The sequence below is a fragment of the Carassius auratus genome, chromosome 8 (assembly GCF_003368295.1).
Source record: "Carassius auratus strain Wakin chromosome 8, ASM336829v1, whole genome shotgun sequence".
Classification (NCBI taxonomy): Eukaryota; Metazoa; Chordata; class Actinopteri; order Cypriniformes; family Cyprinidae; genus Carassius; species Carassius auratus.
Window position 1 is genome coordinate 3,070,212 of NC_039250.1, and position 22,380 is coordinate 3,092,591.

Here is a 22,380-nt window from a genome sequence, read left to right on the forward strand (position 1 = left end):
GAGAGAGAGAGAGAGAGAGAGAGAGAGAGAGAGAAGGTTGGGGTGGAAAGGAAAAGTAGGCCTTGTGCTTAGCTCATTGAGAGAGGGATTTTTCTGATAAGCTCTCATTCGGCCTTTGAACGGAATAAGAATGGCTTTCGAAAGCAGCTGTATTGACTAGAAGCCTGATAGACATTGATGGAGAAAATGTGACGGGTCTCTAAAAGTACTGAGAACTGAAGTCGGACCTATCAGAAGGAAAATGGATACTCTTACTGCGACGTATAAAAGCAAGAATAACATAAAAAATAAGGTTTTAATAATCAACGATCTTCGAGATGTTACATAGGGGTTGCATCATAATGGATTCAACTAATGGAGCAACTCATTGGTGTGAAGATTGAATATCACAAATTCACTTTTTTCACAATCCCACTTCTTTAAAAAAAAAACAACAACAAAAGGTTTTGCTCATAATGATTCTGATTCAGGCAAACAAAATAAAAGCATAAAATATTACTTGTGTTATAAAATTGAAACCATTGTCATTTTCTGGAAAATATCTTAATTTATTTTTGGGTTTGTGGTATCAAATGTTAAACAGGGAAGGCGAAAAGTTAAAGGGATACTCCACCCCCCCCAAAAAATGTAAATGTAGTCATTAATCACTTACCACCATGTCGTTCCAAACCCATAAAAGCTTTGTTCGTCTTTGGAATACAATTTAAGATATTTTGGATGAAAACCGGGAGGCTTGTGATTAATGACCAAATTTGAATTCTGGGGTGGAGTATCCCTTTAACATCGATTTAAAGCCAGTGCTTTATTATTAACACAAGACTACTTATCCACAGCTAAGCTTATATATTTCAAGCTAAACGCCGGTCATTTTACACGTTTCAACATTTAATTATAAAAATACATAAAAAGCACCATTTGGTAGATCTACAAGATGCTCGCTAGTGTATTTTCCTGATTAGTCTTCTGAAAGAGCGATTTGTTCTCCCTTCACTCCATTCGTCTCTCCTCTCAGCTCACTTCCATTTGGCTTCACACCCTAATCGCAGGGGCTTATGGGGAATTGATTTCTCTCCTGTGCTCCCCGGCGAGACTGTGGGGTCTGCTATTGCTCACGGTGCTGGTGGATGCTGATGGATGGGAAAGAGGCGCGCGGCGGCTCTCACTGAGAGTTTCAGTGTGGGCTGTTCGGCTTATCACACCAAGCACTTCGAAAAGGGGAGGACAGAAAACAGAAAAAAACAGAGGCGGACTAGTGGCATAATGGAAACGTGTGATTCCAAGACACAGAAACGGCCGACACCATGGGAAAACAAGTCTTTTCCGAGGCGACGAACAAGATCACACCCTGGCAGAAAAACATTTTGCACTGCTATTTATGGTTTGATACAACTAGTGCACACCATTCTGGAGGGCAAAGGGCAAAATAGATAAGATTATTCGAGGGACTCCAGACTTTGTCATTTCATTCTGGCAGGCATGATGTGTTATTTGGGCTGAAGCTTCTGAGGGTGTAAAAAAATGTGTCGCAAAAAGTGGCATATGTTTTGCCCAAAGAAGCTTTGACGACTGCATTTGAACTATTCATAGAAACCCGTCAAAACTGTTATACTCCTAAAAAGAACAACAGCTACAACAAGTGAAAAAAAAGAAATAAATACATCTACGAGAACAGCTTTGTTGAAATAGCAGAAACAAAGTGCAAAAAGAAACTGTTTTGTTTTAAGAAGCTTCAAAGGTAACTTGCTTGGTGAACAGGACTACCTACCCCAAACATTTTAAATATACGTTTCACTTCAAAGATTTTGCAATCATTTACTCATTTTGATGTTGTTGCTAATTGTTTTATGTAGGAACGTAAAATGAGAAACTTGAAAGAATGTTTACGCTGCTCTTTTGTCACAATGAAAACATACAGTGACTAGTGTCTGTTCTACTCCAAAACACAATTTAATTTGAAGAAGTTCACTCTTATTCAACTTATTTCGAGAGAGAAAAAGGGCACATAGGCACATAGCTAGGATTGTCAGAACGGGGGAAATCGGCCCAAAACCTGCCCGATTATCTTTTGGTGTGTACCCAGCATAAGACGGTGAGCCAAGTTTTTAGAGGTTAAACTGAGGTTAGACCACAGCCCCTCCCAGTCGACCGATAAACTAAGGTCAGATAGTACCCAATTCCCAATTGATCTGATAGTTAGAAGTTTTGAAATGCGATCAATATTTATACTATATATTACAGAAACAGTTGGTTGACCAGACTAGGATGAAAGGAAATAGGAGCTGCCCAAGGAAATCCATATGCTTTGAGAGCAGAACGTAACTGAAAAAAGACAAAATATGATGATGCTGGTAAAAAAAAAAAAACATTGTGCCATAACGGTGTACTGTAAAAGAATTTGAAGGGTCCTCCTATTAGACGTTAGATTAGACGTTAACTGTTTTCCAGATTCTAATAGAATAAGCTATAACCGGGCCAAACTTGTAATTATCATCTTTTTTTCTCGGTGCCAGCAAATAAAACATCTTGAAGTCTGTTTGGCTTAACCTTGTCAGGTTCAATCACTCTCTATGAAACTTGAGACTGAGGGTCAACCCAATTATGAAAAGCCTTAAGTTGGAACGGCAGTTCCGAGATTTTTGCTGAGAGGAAGCAAATTACCAAAATTCTTATTTTTGTACAATTACTTTAATTCCATGAAGCGTGAAAGGAATTGATGTGTTTGTCAACATGATCTTACCATCTATTCTGCTAACGAGCTCTTCCAGCGCCTTCACTTTATTCTGAATCCCAGGCTGGGCAAATGTATAGTTGTCCTGATAGAGAAAAACAAAGGCAGAATTTAGAACATGAATAATTATTCTGTCAACTCACTAAGGCTCTTTCACAGGACTTATATAAGAGCTTCAATAGCTCAATATTAGCATCATGCACCACTTTGACCTACATGACATGAAAAGCTGTGCAATTAGTGTTATGGAAGGGCAATTTTTATTCTATGTGGTAGTTATGAAAACTAAACCTGTAAAAATGCTTTTAAGAGCCCTCAAATAAACAATAAATGTTAATATTTATAGACTGCGTATAAAAAAAAATGTTGGCTGTGAGTTGCAAGGTTGAAAAGAAGCAGAGTTTTATTGTAAATTGTATTAAATAATTGTATTAAATAAAAACTAATAAAATTAAATAAATAAGAAAATAAAAGAAAAATAAAACAGTAATGACAAGGGTGAAATCAATTAGTTAGGATTTATTAACTGCTTGTGGAAAAATAAAAAAAACCTAAATAAAATAATTAAATAAAATGTAAGAGAAAACAGTAGCAACAAATGTAAAATAAAATAATAATAAGTTAAAGAAAAAAGCAGTACCACCAATGGTCAAATAAAAGAAAAGAAAAGAAAAAAAAGAAAAGAAAAGAAAACCGAAACAACAACGGTAAAATAAAATAAAATCGAGAGAAATAAAATAAAATAAAGGAAGAAAAAACAGTAACAACAATGGTAAAATAAAAAATAAAATAAAATGAAATAAAAAGCAAGTTACTGAAGGACACCTCTGATGCATGGCTTGGTATCAGGTGATTAACTGTAGGAACTGTGGGCACAATATTGTCACATTCATCGTTGTTTCGTAACTAATGTTGTTCCGTCTCTCTATCTCTGTTCCTCATCCCTTGTGGGTCATTAAGGGCCAGTGGCCGTCTGCTGTGCTGCGGTTCATGTTTTAGCCCTGGGGGACGACTGCATAGGAAGACACATTCTGTGTTCTGATCCGTGCATGTGTTCTGCCCTTCAGCTCGGCTCCACTCAGCCAATGAGCACAACACAGAGCAGCCCACGGGACAACCTGACTGCGGCCTGCATCTGACCCTTACTCCCGCCTGCAGACGAGTGCCCTCACATGCTCGCCTCGCTCTAACAGAGGGCCCTTCTCAAGGGAACACAGCCAAAGATCTGAAACCCCCTAGCTTAAGATTTCTCTCCAAGTTTTATTTGTCTCTCTCTCTCCCCTATGCGGGTAAGTGTCTTATCCTCTAGGGCTTAAGCACAGTGCCTTTTTTCTGTCCGTCAGAGAGTCTCTTTTATTGCATTGTATTCAACTTGTCACTGGCGTTTGGAAAAGAACGAAAGGATAGGATGACCACTACAGGGTTTAGTTTTAATAAAAAGACACCGAATAGATACTGTCCTCAGGGAACTGCAGATGGACCAAGAAGGTCTAATGCCTGGAGAAAACTATTACCATTACTGTCTTAATGGCAGTAGCTCTGCTGGAGCATAATGTATTTTAATTGAATTTTGTGAAGAATGGGATAATTATTATTAAGAACTAAAAGAAGAGAAATAAAAATAAGATGATGATGACATTCAAATCAAAAGAAATGTGGATTTTTGGAATCAGGATTTTTGAGGCTGATCACCGATCACAGAAAGCTTTTTAAGGACTTCTTTATATCAGGTAGAATTATTTAAAGTGATGATCCAATCAAGATTATTAGACATATATTCAGGCCCTGAATTTCATTTTTGAAAATTAATTCCTCTCTTAGGCGACTCTTGTGAGGATTTTTTTTTTTTTTAATCTGAGGGGTGGAGGGGGGCCTTTTTTTCAAAAATATATATTTATCTCACCTAAATGTTTGATCATGCACTGTAAAGCACAGTAGACTTTAATTGTATGCAGTTATGGCGTAATTACTACATTTTTGTGTCAATGCATTTTTATATTTACCGCAAACAACGCAAGGTTTTTACCGCGTGTAGCACAGCATAAAATAGACTATGTGTGAAAACTATCACTGCACTGCTGCAGACGCACCGCTCCTAAACGCACTGCCAGACCACAACCGTGTGTACAGTGTGAACACTTTAATCCATTAACATGAGCGCGGAAAAAATATGCACCTCAAACAAGAGTAATGTGAACCTGGCATTATTTTGTGTGTGTGCGCTGCGAGTGCGCACAGTCTTCAGGAAAACATGTGAGCATTGAATGGTTTAAACAAGGTTAAAGTTTGCGATTTTCGGCCGATTGCGATTGTCAGCCGATCAATCGGAGCACCTACAAATTTAAATATGAAAATTATTAAAACATTTTGTAACAGTACACCAACAAAAAAATATCAAATTATTTTGAATACTACTATTATAGGAGGAGAAGGAAACAGAAATTTTTGATTTTGCTTCCTTTAAATAAAATAAAAGGGATTAGAATAAGAAAGTAAGATAAGAAAGTAACAGACATGAATGACATGAATTAAATTAAACCCAAGTATACATTTATTAACATATTTATAAATGTTCTTAGAAAATTATAAAAAATATTAACAGTAGCAATAAAAAAAAAAAATTCTGAAATTAAATGGTTAGGATTTATAAACTGCTTGTTCAAACTAAAATAAAATAGTATAATATATAAATAAATAAAAAAAATCAATAAAAAAAAAAAACGATTAGAATGAATGGCTACTTTTGAATGGAAACAAGTGGAACAAATACCTGTATCCCATCCAACAATTTGCTCATGCACCAAAAGCTGTCGGCCTCAATGTTTCGTTGTGTATCCAGAGGCAAGCTTGCCATTTCAAAGTTTTCCACGTCTTCCTCTAAGGGAAAAAAGACACACAAAACACACATACATTCATGTTCGGTCACCAGCAGACCAAACCAACACACATGCTGCAGGCGTTCTCAGCAGTCTGTGTTTTCTTGCAGGCGACAGCAGCTCTGGTGTGTGACGTGCATCGTATGCACAGACACCATGAAGCCATTAGATCATTAGCTGGCAAACTGCATTCTTTATTCAACACATTCATCAGCCCACTTCCTCGTCCCTCTCCCTCCCACCGCAGGCTTCCCCTCGCAGCTATGACCTTTCCCGACTCTTTAAACAGTATGTGCTAAATGATGCTGATACACACATTATGCCCCAGAGAGCCAGACCTGGCTGCAAGAGACTTCTGTGTGACACTCCACTCACCCACCGCAAAACTAATGTAGTCCTCCATATCTTGATCTTTCTTTCTTGCTCTTTTCTTAATAAGGATGGAGGGATTGGGAAGGGGAAGGAAGGACAAGGATATATTTTGATGAAGCACTGAGTAAAGAGAAAAAGAGAGAAAGAGAGAGAGAGAGAGAGAGCTCTAGGCATGTTTGCATGCAGCTTGCGCATCGCCAAAGCAATTCAGTCAATCACGCGACTGTTACTGCGGTACATGAGAGCTGAAATATAGATAAGAAGGAGGTCAGATCCAAGGTCAAATACACAATGAAGAATACATGCTCTCGAACGAGCGTAGATACTCAACTGAAGACCATGCTGACAATCTCTGCTGAGGTCTGTGGTCAGAGACAAAATCAAACTGACTGTAAACAGTACTCCATACTCTACATTAGTACGTTTTCCCCCCAAAATAAATGAATACTTAATTAGTGAAAGTGACAAAGACATTTGTTTCGTAATGCTTCAAAAGATTTCTGTTTGAAATACTGTTCTTTTTAATCAAAGAATCCTGAAAACAATGTATCATGGTTTGCACAAAAATATTAGGCAGCACTTGAACGGTTTTCAACACTGATTACAATAAGAAATGTTTCTTGAGCAAGAAATTTCCGAAGGATCGTGTAACAATGAAGACTGAATGACTCCTGAAAATTCAGCTTTGCATCACAGGAATCACATTTTAAATATATTAAAAAAAAAAAAAAAAAAAAAAAAAAAAAAATATATATATATATATATATATATATATATATATATTTTTTTTTTTTTTTTTTTTTTTTTTTATTATAATAATACTTTACAATATTACTGATTTACTGTATTTTTGATCAAATAAATACAGCCTTTATGAGTAGAAGTAACTTTCCAAAACAGCTTATAAATCATATCCAATACCTTTGAATGGTAGCATACTTTCTTCTGAAAACCCCCAAAAGCAAGTCATACAGGTTTGGAATGAAATAAAGGTGAGTAAATGTTGTCTGAATTTAGATTTTTGAGTTATGTATATTTTCTATGCAAGTAATTACACCAAATGAAAATGCAAAAGTGCAAAAATAAACTTCCTCTTGTGTTTGTTGATCACATGCACATTTTTATGCCTTGCAAACTAATGCATTTGGTTTTCTGTGATAAACATTGCTGTTGAACATTTTGCTGATTGAAATGTCATCAAGAGAACATTATCTAGCTAGATAACAAAGATGAGGATGCAAATTAAAAATTAAATTGTTTAATATCTAAAAACATTTTGAACATATTTAGATTTATTTAGAATATTTTTATTTTTTTTGTCAGAAATAATATGCTTGAATTTTATAATAATTATAATTTATATATATTATAATTATAAAATTCAAGCATATTATTTCTGACAAAAAAAAATCTAAAATTAGAACTAGAAGTGAATCATGGAGTCTGTTAATTAAGAAAACCTTTAATTAATCAAGTCACTTTTTATAAACAATTTACAGAAAAAATCTGTATTTACTAAATGTGGCACACAAATGTGAACCATACTGGTAGCAGGTAAAAACCGGCAAAACCTCTCTGCTCAAACTGTCAGTAAACCTCTGCATTGCAGCAGGAAGAACAGCTGATGTGGGGCCGAGTGAGAGCCCGGACGGGACTCAAGTAAAAAAAAGATGGATGGAGAATGACAGGAAAGGGCTGGCAGGGGAAAAAAACTGGAAAAGAAAAGTAAATAGCCCTCTTTGACCACAAATGAAGCATGCAGTGCCCTGCCGGTCATGGGCCGAGCCATATGTCACTGGCTACAGCACTGGAGAGATTCCTGATCCATTTAGCTCTCCACATTTCCACATCACTCCAAAGCTTCGGACACACACACACACACACACACACACACACACACACAGAGAGCTGCTGCATAAAGCGGCTTTAGAGAATGCAGGAGAAATCCTGTTTGTGGCACAAAGAAAGGCTTTGCCACCCTGTTCTCTGACCCCATGGAGAAAAGGGTGTTATTGTGCCATGTGTGATTATAAGCGACCTGAGAGATCATTCAATAATCATGAGTCAAGTCTGCAACTCGTGAAACAATTTACTGCTTATTTAAGTTGCTCCTCCATGTCTCAGGATGAGAATTAAATGATCCGTATTATAGAGCTCAAACTCTAAAAGCGGATTGGATGAGCCATGTTCAAAGCCGTTTATAAAATATGCCGACAGGCGCACACCTGGAGACTGCACATCAATTGAATTCTTTATGAAAGGAGTAGTTCACCCAAAATCCATGATTTTCTCATTCCAAACTCATACGATGACTTCTGTGGTAAACAACACGAGCAATTTGAGTTGAACAGGTTGCCATGTTGCATAAAATTGCAATAAACAGGGACTAGAGCTTTCAGACATTTCAAAAAATGAGGTTAATAGGACTCGTGCACTTTATTTCAAATCTTTCAAGCCATATAACATTTTTGTGTGGACAAATAGACCATAATAAACAAAAATAATCTTGGCATTCACCCTAGCTCTACTTGCCATGTTCATTAGGGGAAGTAGCCATGTCTGATTCAAAACCAATTACATTGATGAATCAGTTCAGAATTCAGTTCACAAAACTGCTCTGAAAAAAGCCCAAAGTATACTTTATTTTTGTCTCTGCTACTTTCTTTTGTTCCGTCTCTTTAAATTTGTTTTCTACTATGAACCATCAGTCAGGGGCCATCGTTTTGGTACAACTGATTAGAGAAAGTGCAAAACCAAGTCAATGCGCATGGGCGATCTGTGTGTACAAAATACACAATTGGATGTTGCATGTACAGTACACTATTCTGATGATGAAAATTGCATCACGTGCACGGTACATAGACCCTCATGTATGTGTAATAACCAAAGTGTACTTTGGCCTTAAATGGTCAACAAATCACAAATTCAGACCAATCTGGTTCAACCCTTGTGCTCAACAAACTGATTTAATGATCAAGTCACAACCACTGGAAAAGAAGATTTTCATTGTGGGTGGGGGGAGTGCATGAACAGCTCTCTCTCCACCTTCAATACCATGACTTAGGTGCCCTTGAGCAAGGCACTGAACCCCCAACTGCTCCCCGGGCGCCGCAGCATAAATGGCTGCCCACTGCTCCGGGTGTGTGCTCACAGTGTGTGTGTGTGTTCACTGCTCTGTGTGTGTGCATTTCGGATGGGTTAAAGGCAGAGCACAAATTCTGAGTATGGGTCACCATACTTGGCTGAATGTCACTTCACTTTCACTTTTCACTTTCATTGAATAACATAAATTTCAAACTCAAAAACCAGATAACTTGGAATATAGTGCACAAGCCAAATTTTAAGGTGTTTTTTTCAAACTTAAAGCTCCAGTTGCCAAATGTTTGGAAAAGAGTGCCAGATTCATTCTTTAATCTTTTTCATAGAAGTCAGTCAGTCATACAGATTTGGATTAAAATGTGATTTTACCCTCATGTCATATTGCTCAGATTTAACACTAAAGGCCATTGCACAATGAGTCCGAATTTTTCGTTCGAAACTTTTGCACGTTGTGTCAATTTTTACACATTATCTCCAAAACGATCGTCCGTCATAATTTTTTTTTGGATCGGATTAAATTTTCTGCATTTTTCACATCCATAGCAAGCATTTTGAGATGTGTTTTGACAATTCAGAGCCACCAAATAAGGTAATGCCAAAATCCAGATTGACGATTGTCCAGTTCAACCACTTTGTCTCACAGCAAAAAGCACGGTAAAGAAATTAGTGGTATGTTTTTATATGTGGCTCTAGTATCTCTAGCAATGCATCAAAGTGAGCCACTGACATCCTGAAATAAATGTTGAATTGCCCGTGATAATCGCAGTCCTTTATAAGGAGATGGAACTCCCCTTTCTCTTTATATTTTATAAATTGATGTACCAAATATTTCCTTTTTTCTCTTTTTAAGCAGCGAGAAGAACAAAATCACCCTCACTGCTCGAAGACTCCATTTAGTAGCCTATTTTATTGCTAATATTTTCGCAACGGATTAATCAATATGCATCTGATTCAGTGTGTAAGGTTTCCATGTGTGACAAACGTTTATGATGACGAATACGAGAAAATACATACGAAAATTTCAGACTCTGTGTGCAAGGACCAAGAAACCACAAATTCAGTTCACAAAGCTGCTCTGAATGAGTCATTCACAAAATCACAAATTCAGACCAAACTTGGCCTTGAGGTTTTAAGCTTAACTCACTGATTTAATGGTCCAGTCGCAACAACTGAAGGAGAATATTTTCAGTTGATATTTCAATCTCACAAAGCTATTAAATGACTTGGAATATAGTCCACAAGTAGCATGGACTACCTCTATGGTGCTTTTTGCTAGATTGAAATGCTCCAGCTGCCAATATGGAAAAGAGTGACCCATTAATTTTTCACTGATTCGGTTTTCTTCTACAGGAGAAAGTCATATAGGTTTGGATTTACATGTGAGTGATTTTTTTGAATAAACAATTCCTTTAAATAGCCATGTCACTTGACAACTATAAAAAAAAACTACAGTTTACGATATACTGTTGTTATATGAACATTTTTACTTTTTTTTTTACATTTCCAAGCCACAAAAGCAGTGCTTTTGTGATTTTATTCTCTTGTGGCTTATTGTTCAACACCACCACCACCACCAAACCACAAACTTGTCTCACCCAGACCATCCATCTAACACTAAAACTGCACCTCAATGGCGCAAATAACAGTCCATAAAACCAGGAAGCCAATAAATAATAAGGTGAGAATATCACACACCCTCTTCAGTAATAAAAAAAAGTGTGTGTGTGAGTGAGAGTTGAGAGACGGAGACAGGGCATTGATGCTTTACAGAGGAGATTTCCCCGCTGTCCTCTTTGTCTGTCAGGATAAATGTGATGATTTACCCTTTGAGAATATTCCCTCACTGTCGGCCACGTCTCTCTCTCCACTTCAAATTCGTCGGCGCATCAATACCAACACTTTAAACCGAAGGGCGCCGTGACTCTCCTTCCTGCCGGCTACTCTTTAAAACGCTACTCGCTGATATTGAGCTAAATGCGAAGCGCCAATACTCTCCTACACCGTCTCTCTCGGAGGACGGTCTCAGCAGAAAGTTAAAAAGCTTGCAGAGGAGCCCTAGAAAGCCAGTGAGGCGTGCCAGCCAAGAGAAACAGCGCAGCGAAAGTTGGCAAAACGCTGCGTATGAGAGCAGGCGAAGCCGTTACAGCCTGCGTTCGCCCCGAGGCCTCGACGACGGGGGTGTAACCCGCGTCACAGGGAGAGCGCTAACCTCGCTCTTTTATCTCCCGCTGGCAGCGTGTTGGGATCATGAAGTTCGTTCAGATGTATCGACCGGCGGGGTCGAGCCCCTCACCGTGTGCTCGGCACCCTCGCAAACCTCTGTAAACACTTAAATCCAGCCGATCAATGTGGCTCATTCAACCTGCGGCATTGAGTCGCTCACTCACACACACACACACACACAGAGCCAAAAAACAAATTAGAGATAGAAAGGCCCTGCAGACTGACACGAAAGCGCCGGTATGAAAAATCTGCTTTTCGCTAAATGAGCTTTGTGGAAGAACAGAGGGATGAGGAAAAGACAGAGAGGGCGCTGGGCGAGGCAGACAGCCAGAGAGAGAGAGAGAGAGAGAGGGAGAGACAGACACGGGAGAAATAGAGAAATCGATTGGTGATCCAGGTAATCTGTGGGTATGTCCCGGTGTTTGCACTGGTGACATTGCAGCAGCGGCACACCGGAGAGATCAATGAGCCTCCTATTGTTCTTCTGTAATCCTTAACTATCCATAAGTAATTAACCTTCACATGAGAGGACAGGAAATAAATATGGAAGGGAGGGGAAGGCCGCCGGGTGGAGGGAGAATAGCAATGAGGACCAGTCTTTTTCTGTCCCTCTTCATCTCTCCCTCTATCCAACCATCCATTGATAGACAGACAGATAGAATGATAGAGCAATAGATGGACAGAACAATTGATAGAGCAGACAGCATGATAGATAGAACAACAAAAAGATGAACAGAGTGCTAAAACAACAGAAAGAATAATAGAAAGATAATGCTAGAACGATAGACAGATGGATGTAACAATCACTGTCTCCCTCTCTTCCGTCTACCCTTCTGTCCATCACATGGACAGAAGGGTACTCTACTCGCTCTCTGCCCATCTTCTTCCCATCTCCCTTTGTTTCTGTCTGTCACTCTTTCCATCGGTCTGCCTCTTTCACCATTTGTCTCTTTCTCCATCTCTCACGGTCTACCCTTCAGAGTTTCTTTCAACGATAATTGATATTCTGTATTTTTGTGTCTGACATTTTCACAGGATTTTGTCAGCTTGTTTACATTTACACAACCATTTTCCGACATCATCTGTCAGATGCCGGCCCGTCTGCATCTCTCGGACTCTGCTGGCATATCACACACGTCAATGCGCTATTAGTGGAGCAAACACATCTGATGTGCTCAACCGAAAGAAAGGTGAAAGGTGAAGAATCAGTCAGACGGACCAACTGATCCACGCGGAAGTTTATTAAACACTTACCCACGAATTCAGAGAGGAAGACCACAAAAAAGGGAGTGACCAGATCATTAATGCCCTGCACGTATCCACTAGCGGGGTGACGGATGGCCCAGATGAACAGGATCCGCTCAAACACCTGAAAAACAAGATAATAGCTCTTAATGATTCATTTCTCAACACAAGTATGATTGTTGTGAAAACCTTTGACAATTGATGTTGCTTAATTCATTCTTGACACTCATTCGGATACTCGTTTTTCCAAATGCAGCTGCATTTCAAGTGCTCTGTTCCTTCTGGTTTCTGGTTTACAAGTGTTGCACAGTCCTCTAGAAGTTAAAAACACCACAGCACCCCCTGCTGGTGAGCTCAGTTAAACCAAGGCATGCTGGCAACATCTTTCCAGAACATCAACGAAATTACAGACACAATTGTTCAGTGGTGAAAGGTTTTTGATTGCCTTTTTTTTATCAACCGAACCAAAAGACACAAATGAGACGAAAAGACAATAAGAGAAAAATGCTCAGGACAATAATTACATTTTAATTAAAACATGCTGTTGACAAATATGACAAGGGAAAAAAATGTAGCTGAAACAACTGAACACTGGTAAACTAAACTGCTTCACTATGTTGACAAGAAAAAAATAAAAATAAAAAATAAACACTGATATGGAATAGTAAGCTCTTTCTTGAGTGAATCTCATGAAACCTTTCAAGAATATTCCCTGGTCATACTTCACCCCAAAACAGAAGAAATACAAATTGTTTAGCATTAAATCATCATTTACACGAGAACTGGAAGAATAATTTGCTTCAAATTCATTGTGCATAATTATTTATGCTCGTTTTAAACCAAAAAAAAAAAAAAACCCAAAACAAAACACCATATTACAGCTAATTAGAATCTATTGACAATCACCGCTGAGAAAAATGAACATGGAAACTCAAACCATCTCTGTAGCATAATGATAATGATTATGGGAGCAAAATGTGATTGTCTCTAAAAGCAAAAACTATGAATAGTAAGCTCTTTTCTTAAACGAATCTCATGAAATATTTCAAGAATGTGTCTTTATCATATTTCATGCTATTTTATATTTTAAATGATATGTCCTCAATCACAACTGGGAAAAAAAGGAAGTTCAAAATGAATGCATAAAGGTAGTGATAATTTATGACAAAATGTGTTTGTCTAGCAAACAACTGTAACAATGCAAATAATGATAATAATAAAAACAATAAAAAATAATCCTAAAATTCAGCTTTTTTATTCTCTTTTGATTTCAGGGTGTAAAGTGACCTGGACATGGCTGTGTGTGATTCACTCTCTTATCTTATCTTTATGATTACATGAAGTGTGTAATGCCTGCTGTGTGAGATCAGACGTCTGTATGACGCCGGTGGGTCTGTCACAGGTGCGCTGTGCAGCCAGACTCAGGTGTTGGTGCCTCAGACGATCACCTACCTCCTGCACCAGCGGCTGCTGGAACAAAGGAATCAAAGGGTTCGTCCTCGGGATATCAATGTGAATCTATGGAGAGAGACACACACACACAGGTGTACACAGGTAAGCTCAAATATACACCCCCACAAACACAAACCAGTTACTGAATCAGCACGTCAGGAACACAGGTGACCGGGGGAAAAAATAAGAGATTAAATCAATATGGCCCAAGAGCACTAAATTGAGTTACATGTGCCTTTTCCCTTCCACTAAATGGAGGAAACCCATCAGGGCCCAAACTGCACACGCTATCGATCTGGTTTCGTAACAAGCTACACACAAAACCTGCATGAATTCACTTGGAAAGCGACCAGCGCAGCGTCCAGCCGCACATACAGGTGGCGACCCTTCGCTTTCATCCGGTTCTCTCTTATTTTCTTCTCTCTCTCGATTTCTACTTCCATCACATGCTTGACGAAATGGCTTTGTAGTAATGCAGGTCACTCGAAGGCCACCGAAGTGCGGTTCGCGCGTATTCACCGCCATTCCTCGCCCTCTCAGACTGTGACCACACTAAAAGGTCATTTAGTGTTTCTGCCCAGACAGCCAGGGGCCAGTCCAACGGTTCTGTACGACCATATAAATCCTTTTAAAGGTCTGTGTCCGATTTGTATTGCAGTAGACAAAATGAGGGGCTGGGAGCCAGCAAGCCCCGAGGAACCGGACAAGAGAGGAGAGAAGGCAGCGCATAGCAATCGACTACCAGTCCTGCACCATTAACCTGAGTTTTACAGCCCATAAGAATATTGATCCCGCCCCACTCCGCCCGCATTAATAACACACAGGACAAAATCTGGGTGTTTTACTACAATAGCTTTCTAGAAGCAGGTGTAACCTTGACTAAATCACTGCGTCTGTAGCCTAGTGGTTAAAAGAATGGTTCACCCAAAAATCTAAAGTTTACGAGTCTTCTTCATACTATGAGGTTTGTGTGAGGAGCAGACTGATTTTTACAACAGTATTCACTGACAATCTCTGCAAATGAATCACTGACTCACTTGAACTACAGAATCAGATTAGTTCCATTCATGAAAGAATCATCCTCTAGGATGAAATCTATGCAAGTGTTTTACAAAAGGCCCCTGGGCTAAAGGTTGTCGGTTCAAACTCCACAAGGATCGATTTGTGAATTTTAACCGTTGATCCTCGGAGTAAAACACTTAACCTCAGGCTGCTCCAGAGGGATTGCTCTTAATGGATTGAAGTGTCTGCCAAACCACAAATCAGAAGTAATTAGCAGTAGATATGTGACAATCTCAAGTTCAGTTTAGAAGGTTTTTTCTTCTGTAATGAAATGAATACTTTTATTTAGCATGGATGCATTGAATTGAACAGAAGTGACATTAATAATGTTTTAATTAAAGATTTTTAGTTCAAATAAATGCTGTTCTTTTGCACTTTCTATTATTCAAAGAATCAAAAACAAAAGGAATGATTTCTGAAGGATCATGTGACACTGAAGATTGTAGTAATGTCTGCTGAAAATTCAGCTTTGCATCAGAGGAATAAATTACATTTTAAAATATATTCATATAGAAAAGAGTTGTTTTAAACTAGAATAATATATCACAGTATTTCTTACCAATTAAATGTAACCTTGGTGAGCATAAGATTTTCACCGACCCCAAACTGAAGTTTTAAAGAAGCCCTATCAAATAAAGCACGTTTACTGTCATGTTCACAAAAATCTGAAAGTTTTGAGGGATGTGCAGTATGAACACTAAATTCAGCCCTTTAACAGCAAAATGGACAGATATTACAACAAATAATATTTAGAATTGAAAAAAAAAAAAAAAGATCTGTAATCTTGGAAACGATCTTATCAGATCCTTTTCCACTGAAATTCCCCCATGCATTATCTGGATTCATGCCATTACAGAAAACAGGTTTGCATATTATAATGTTTTCCAACTAACTCAACCTGCATTTGAACAAATATTCTGGGTTGCTTTCAACATAATATCTATGGTTGGCATTCGTGACATCCTGTCCATTAGATCAGACAATGCATTTTCTGTTTACACGCAGTCTGTAATAACAGAAACCATGGTATGGTACATCGACACTACATATATTAACGTACACAGTAAACTCCAAAGTGTTTCGGCAAAACATTACCTAAAACATCCTTAACTAAAATTATCATTGAACACTTGTGGACTGATAAAGGTGCTCTCTTACTCCTGGAAATCATGGAGAATCAGAATCAGGTTCTTTTTTGGGAACATATTCAGAAGCAGGCTGGGTTGAGATTTACCTGTCTGTATGTGTCTCTGTGATTCTCATCTGTTCTGGAGTGGTAATACTGTTCAATGAAGCCAAAATACTCCTCCCTCTTCCTCTGGAGAACCAGTTCCCTTCGCTCTCTATTGGCTGGAAGATAGCCCTGAGAGAAAGCACATGGAAAGAAGAAAATGCTAATTTAATAGTGTTCAGAACAGAACTCTTGTACACCCACATTCTTCATGTCTTCCAAGTGTATCTTGCCCTGTAACCAAAATATAACCTATAAATAATGCAAACTAAAAGATATTAAAAACAGCAGTATGTAAATTCAGTTCAATACTGTAGTCCCATGAAAGAAAAAAAAATGTTGTAAATAAATAAGCTTTTGATCTTGTTTTTCTTTTTTTTATCTACATATTGTATCATTTCAGTGAGACAACCTTCTTTGTCATGCTGAAGTCAGATGTTTAGTGAATGTCTTTCAGAATACGATCCAACTGATTTTATGCTACTGGCTTTTTTGTGCTGCTCATACAAACGGCACTTTTTAAAAGGCTTCATATAAGAGAAGCAAATCAGACATATTGCATTTCATTTAAGTTCTTAGCAAATGCTTTCCTTCCAAAGTGCCTTAATGAAAAATAAAGTTCATAAACTGCATTATTATTTAGATGCTAGGGTGGTTCAGAGGTGTCCGGATGCTTTTTAAAGCATTGCCAGGCAGTTGCCAAGATGTTCTGAGTAGCTGCTTAATGCTTATTTGATTAAAATACAAAAAATCATATATACAATTACATTGTGACATATCATTACCATTTAAAATAACTTTTCTAGTTTAATGCATTTTAAAATGTAATTTATTCTTGTGATGCAAAGCTAAAAAATTTTAGCATCATTACTCACATAATTCTTCAGAAATTATTCTCATTATTGTTATTTTTTATTTAGTACTGTCTTGAGTAAGATATTGTACATAAAAGATGTTTACATTTAGTCCACAACACACACAAAAAAATGAACTCCCGAACTGATTCAAATGATTCACGAACCCGATTTGAACTCCCGAACTGACTCAAATGATTCGCGATTCCGCTCCGAACTCCCAAACTGACTCAAATGATTCGGGAACGCGCTTTGAACTCCCGAACTGACTCAAATGATTCGCGATCCCGCTGCGAACTCCCAATCTGCCTCAAATGATTCGCGATCCCCAAACTGACTCAAATGATTCGCGAACCCGCTACGAACTCCCGAACTGACTCAAATGATTTGCGATCCCGCTACGAACTCCCGAACCGATTCAAATGATTTGCGATCCCCCTCCGAACTCCCGAACTGACTCAAATGATTCGTGAACTCGCTCCGAACTCCCGAACTGACTCAAATGATTCGCGATCCTGCAATATTAATTATGCAAGAGAAAAATAAGACTCATCTTAAAATTAACAACTTAGTTTCCTTTTTTAGAAAAAGGAAATCAAAATATTGTTATTTTTTAAATGCATAGAATGCAATGCATACATCAAAAATAAACACTAATTATTACCCATTGTTTCTCTGTCTGAGACTGTGAACAATGACAATAAAGTTGACAGATGAATTAAGTGCATTTAAGTGCCATTCAATTGGGGTTTTAAATAAAGCATTTTCTGAGATGCACATTAAACATTAAACACATTAAATTAAATAAATAAAAATGTGTGCACTTTTTAGGCACGATTTGTTTAGTTTTTGAATATACTTGATACTGCTAAAAGTCACATCATTGAAACAAAAAATACGAGTTCATATATCACACCTAAACACCCTAAGAAAACGTAATTAGAACTAGCTACTAAATTAGTTAAAAATGCCTATCCATATATAGCTATGATTCGCGAACCCCAAACTGACTCAAATGATTTGCGAACCAGCTCAAAACTTCCAAAAAGGTTCTTAATACTGTGTGTGGTTACCTGAATGATCCACGACTGTCTTTCTGTTTTGTGATGGTTGTGCATGAGTCCCTTGTTTGTTCTGAACAGTTAAACTGAGAACCATAAAAAAAAAACTAAGGGTTCCCAAACTTTTGAATGGGGTTATTTTAATAATTTCAGCATTATTATCTTTTTTTTTTTTTGTCTTGTGAACCATATGCAAACATCTTTTATGTAAAATATCTTACTCAGGACAGTACTAAATAAAAAAATAACATTAATTTAGTGTGATCTCTCTTATTGTTTGGAAATTATTCACATTTTCACAGATGCTGCAAGGGGTTCCTAAAATTCCGCATGCCACTGTAATTGTATAGTATGAGCAATAATAATAGTGATGCTTGCCTAACTAAAAAACACACTTGAAAAAAACAGAACACAAGCCTCTGATCCCAAAAGTCAAGAAAAAAAAAAAAGCCACAACTCTGGGAGAAACTTCTAATCATGTAGCTACTAAACTAACACACAGACAGGATGCAACTGTGCTAGTACATACTTACTAGCTACAGATCATTCCCTAAAGAGCAGACAACAAGTGCAGGCTATTTGTAGAGCAGACGTGGAGGCGTGGAACTGTCAGTTAGATCGTTGTCATGACTCTCCATCATGTTTCAGAAAATGGTGTTTTTAAAAGTGCCTTCCCCTCCCATTGTTTCTCAACTCTTGTTTTAATGAGCACACACAGAGCTGCAGAGCGCTTGAACACATAAATGATAACGTACATTCAGAATCCGACTCGATGCAGCTCACGTCTGTTGCTTCAGGCGAATAATAAGTGCACAAACTCTGCTCGTTTGGATTCGCCCCATCATCGGCCCTTCAAAACTTTAATAACGGCTATTAAATTCCATGCTGAAAATCTAAATGATCTTAAAACGGCTTTCCAATGCGATTCCGAGGAGGTCTTGACGAGGTTTGTGTGCTGTAAATCAAGGATCGACGTTGGAAACGTTTACATTTGGTGCCGTAACACAAACGTGATGTAAATCAACAAAATGCAACTGCTGCTCTTTACGATCACAATTTGAATATGAAAAAAAGTTAAAATGTTTTTTGGGGTGTGTTTGTCACATTAGCATACGTTTGGCATGCGTCAACCTCTGTAATTGTATAAATATGGAATTATTCCATTTAATCCCCCTAGCAAACAATGCATGAAGCAGTAAAAGCTTGGAGGAGCTGGGTTGGGATTTGCTTGTACAGCTTAGCCCAGAGGTGTGTGTTATTGACTGTGTAAGCATTCGCCAGAAACGCAAATGAGGCTTGTAAAGCATTCTCCGAACATCCGCCCACATAAAGCCACTACACAGCGGCCCACTCTACCCCTCCGATGATGACAGTCTCAATTCTGCTGACATTAAGTGCTCAGCAAAACCAATATTACAAAACAAATCAATAATGCACATTAAACTGAAAGTGGTGTGGAAGTTTTATACTCTCTGTGCAGCCTATGCAGAACTAAAATGCTTGCAGGTTTGTTATGCTGGCTTATAATAATAAAAAAAAAAAATACAAATATTTTCCTTTATAAACTATAGTTTATTACGCCATTTTTGTATTATTCATTCGATTGAATATTCATTTGGCTGCATTTCGTACAAGTAATTTCAAAAAAGAAGCTCAAAACATATTTAACAAACCCAACACCAAGAAAAGAAAACATATATTAAGATATATTAGTAATAATTAGGCATTGAAACCAAGGTCTAGTGGTTATGTGTCCATGATAACAATGTAAGCTAAAATACATCTCACAACATATTTCAGTCCTTTCCTTCCACATCTTTTCTTGTCATCGCACTGCTGTTTGTTTGAATAGCAAGCTAAAATGAACATGAAATAAACAGTAGTGGTAAATACTTACAGATAAGAGTCTCCAGGTGACTGGCCGAACTTCACGAGGGATTCCCGACCAACTATGCTTCCGTAACTCCTCTGTATGAACAAAACACGTTGCAAAGTTAATCCAAAATGACAAATACTTCAGTAGCACAACTGCTGTGTTGTTTCATAGCTAAAGAGGTGAACATATGCTTTGAGGACACATCATACTGCAGTTTGGACGTGGAGCCACAATGTCAAAGTAAAGTTGCAGGAGCAGGAGGGTGGAATTAAAGTACATCAGCAGTTAAAACATGTATTAAGAGTTTGTTCATATGCGGTGAGAGAAAATCATGCTTTAAATCAACATTCGTCTGCCTTCACAGGACTGGTGACACTAACTTATAGTTCAATCAACATAATCAATAAACTATTATTTTTTTAATTAGCAAACACACTCAGAGTTTTCACAACCATGCCACCTTGAATTATGGTAACTCCAATAAGACAGCGAGCCATAACTGCAGATTGATTTTAAAGTAATGGCTGGGAAGTTGACGATTCACAGGTGATGGAGCAATGGCTTGGGATGTCAGCATGATGTCTGGAGAGCACATTTAGGCAAACAGCTTAAAAAGCATCTGTGTCGTGGCCTGCTGTCCTGTTTTTCCATACGGCTCATCTGAACTACACTATTTGAGCTTGGTTTCCCTTATTTCACAATTCTGTTATTATCCGAATGCACCATTAAAATTATTTTTTTAATCAGTATTTGTCTTAATTTCCAGTAAAATATCTAAACACACTTACAAGAAAATACATTTATTTGAAAAGGAAAATTGCAAATCAAGATTTGTTCAGAGAAAGTATCCTAAAATAAGTTTACATTTCTTATCACACTGGCTGTTTCTTGTTTGAATTCTGAATCTCAAATTACGATCGATTTAGGTTTAAAACGAGAGAAAATATTTGATAATGGGTAAGGAAAAAGAAACTTAATTCAAGACATATTATTAAGTTCAATAATAATATATTATGAATAAGGTTTATATCTTACACAGTTTTGCTTCTCGAGTGAATATTTTTGCTTTAAGTATGTTTGACTGGAAAACAAGACAAATACTGATTAAGAAGATGATTTTGGCAGTTTATTTTCTTTTTTATTATGTCTCTGAATAAAAATAAATTAATTTAACAAAACAAAGAGATTTAGGAGCTACTGAATTTAAATACTTTGGACAATTGAAAACAGACAATTAAAATGTCACAAAGAAAACTCCTAAATTCCACAATAGAGTATTATTATTTGTTTCATGTTACAGTCCGATTTCTTCAAAAAATGTGTCCTTGCAAAACTTGCCATGCAGTTGCTAGGGCATTCTGTGTGGTTGCTAGGCGGTTTTCATACCAGCACCAAGCCAAAATAGCCCCAAGGCTCCAATTACTTACAAAAGCAGATGTCTCCTTAACATGCAAAGTATCAGTAAACAAATCAAGACGAGTTACATGATAGTGCGACTGATCACAATTATGATTCCTGCCTTTGCAATAATCACACACAAAAAAAAAGTCCATTGCATTGTTCTTTTCAAGTCTTACATTAAAGAGCAAAGATAACTGTTGTCAAATCAACCAGATGAATCACAGTAAATATGAACCATTCTCTCCGTCTGGTCCTTTTAGTTTTTAATCGAATGGAGCTTCGATTCAACTCCACTGCTCTCAATTACTTATTTTGGTCATTGTTATGAAGTAAACATTACATCACAGGTGGATGCCATTAGACCAGATATCATCGATCCGTCCAGGTGCTGAAGTCTAAACCGCTTTTTAAGGATTGTTTTTGTGGACTCCCGCCAAGCCCTCTGGGTCATTGTGATCCGTGAATGTTAAAACGTCCATGGAAACTTAAGGACTTGCTGAGAAACATCTGGTGAGATCGCTCCTGGGTCGTTCTTGAGTTAGAACAAACACGAAACCGCTATCCAAGCGCTCCTAAAATACTAATGGCACTGGACACCTGCCAACCGTCATATGACAGCAGAATGATGAAAGATCTCAGAAGCTATTATGAACTCAGAACACTGTGCAGGGAAGCCCCTCCAACTATATCACAAGTGCATTTTTCATAAGTGCTTACGCATTATTTCCCCCCCCCGAATGACTGATGGTTCTCATTCCCCCGTGATTTCATCCTGTCGCTCAGAAAGCTCAGAGCCTGCAGAGGCTGAAACTTAGTTATAAAGCAAAGAAGAGTGAGTCTCTTTGATAGCATCTTTATAGCATCAGCTGCACAAATGAGCGCAGGCAGACACAGAACTTG

At 37.8% G+C, this 22,380-nt stretch overlaps 1 protein-coding gene across 2 annotated transcripts in view; it reads right to left on the reverse strand.

Moving 5' to 3' along the window:
- The window catches only part of tbc1d22b (TBC1 domain family, member 22B), a 54,033-nt gene that overhangs the window by 18,629 nt on the left and 13,024 nt on the right, over positions 1–22,380 (reverse strand). For both annotated transcript variants that reach the window (XM_026269100.1, XM_026269101.1), the window contains 6 exons: positions 20,101–20,171; positions 16,292–16,420; positions 13,996–14,061; positions 12,553–12,667; positions 5,499–5,605; positions 2,738–2,813 (listed from right to left, as the gene is read on the reverse strand). In XM_026269100.1, coding sequence (XP_026124885.1) covers positions 2,738–2,813; positions 5,499–5,605; positions 12,553–12,667; positions 13,996–14,061; positions 16,292–16,420; positions 20,101–20,171 — 564 coding nt within the window. The remainder of the gene's footprint in view (positions 1–2,737; positions 2,814–5,498; positions 5,606–12,552; positions 12,668–13,995; positions 14,062–16,291; positions 16,421–20,100; positions 20,172–22,380) is intronic.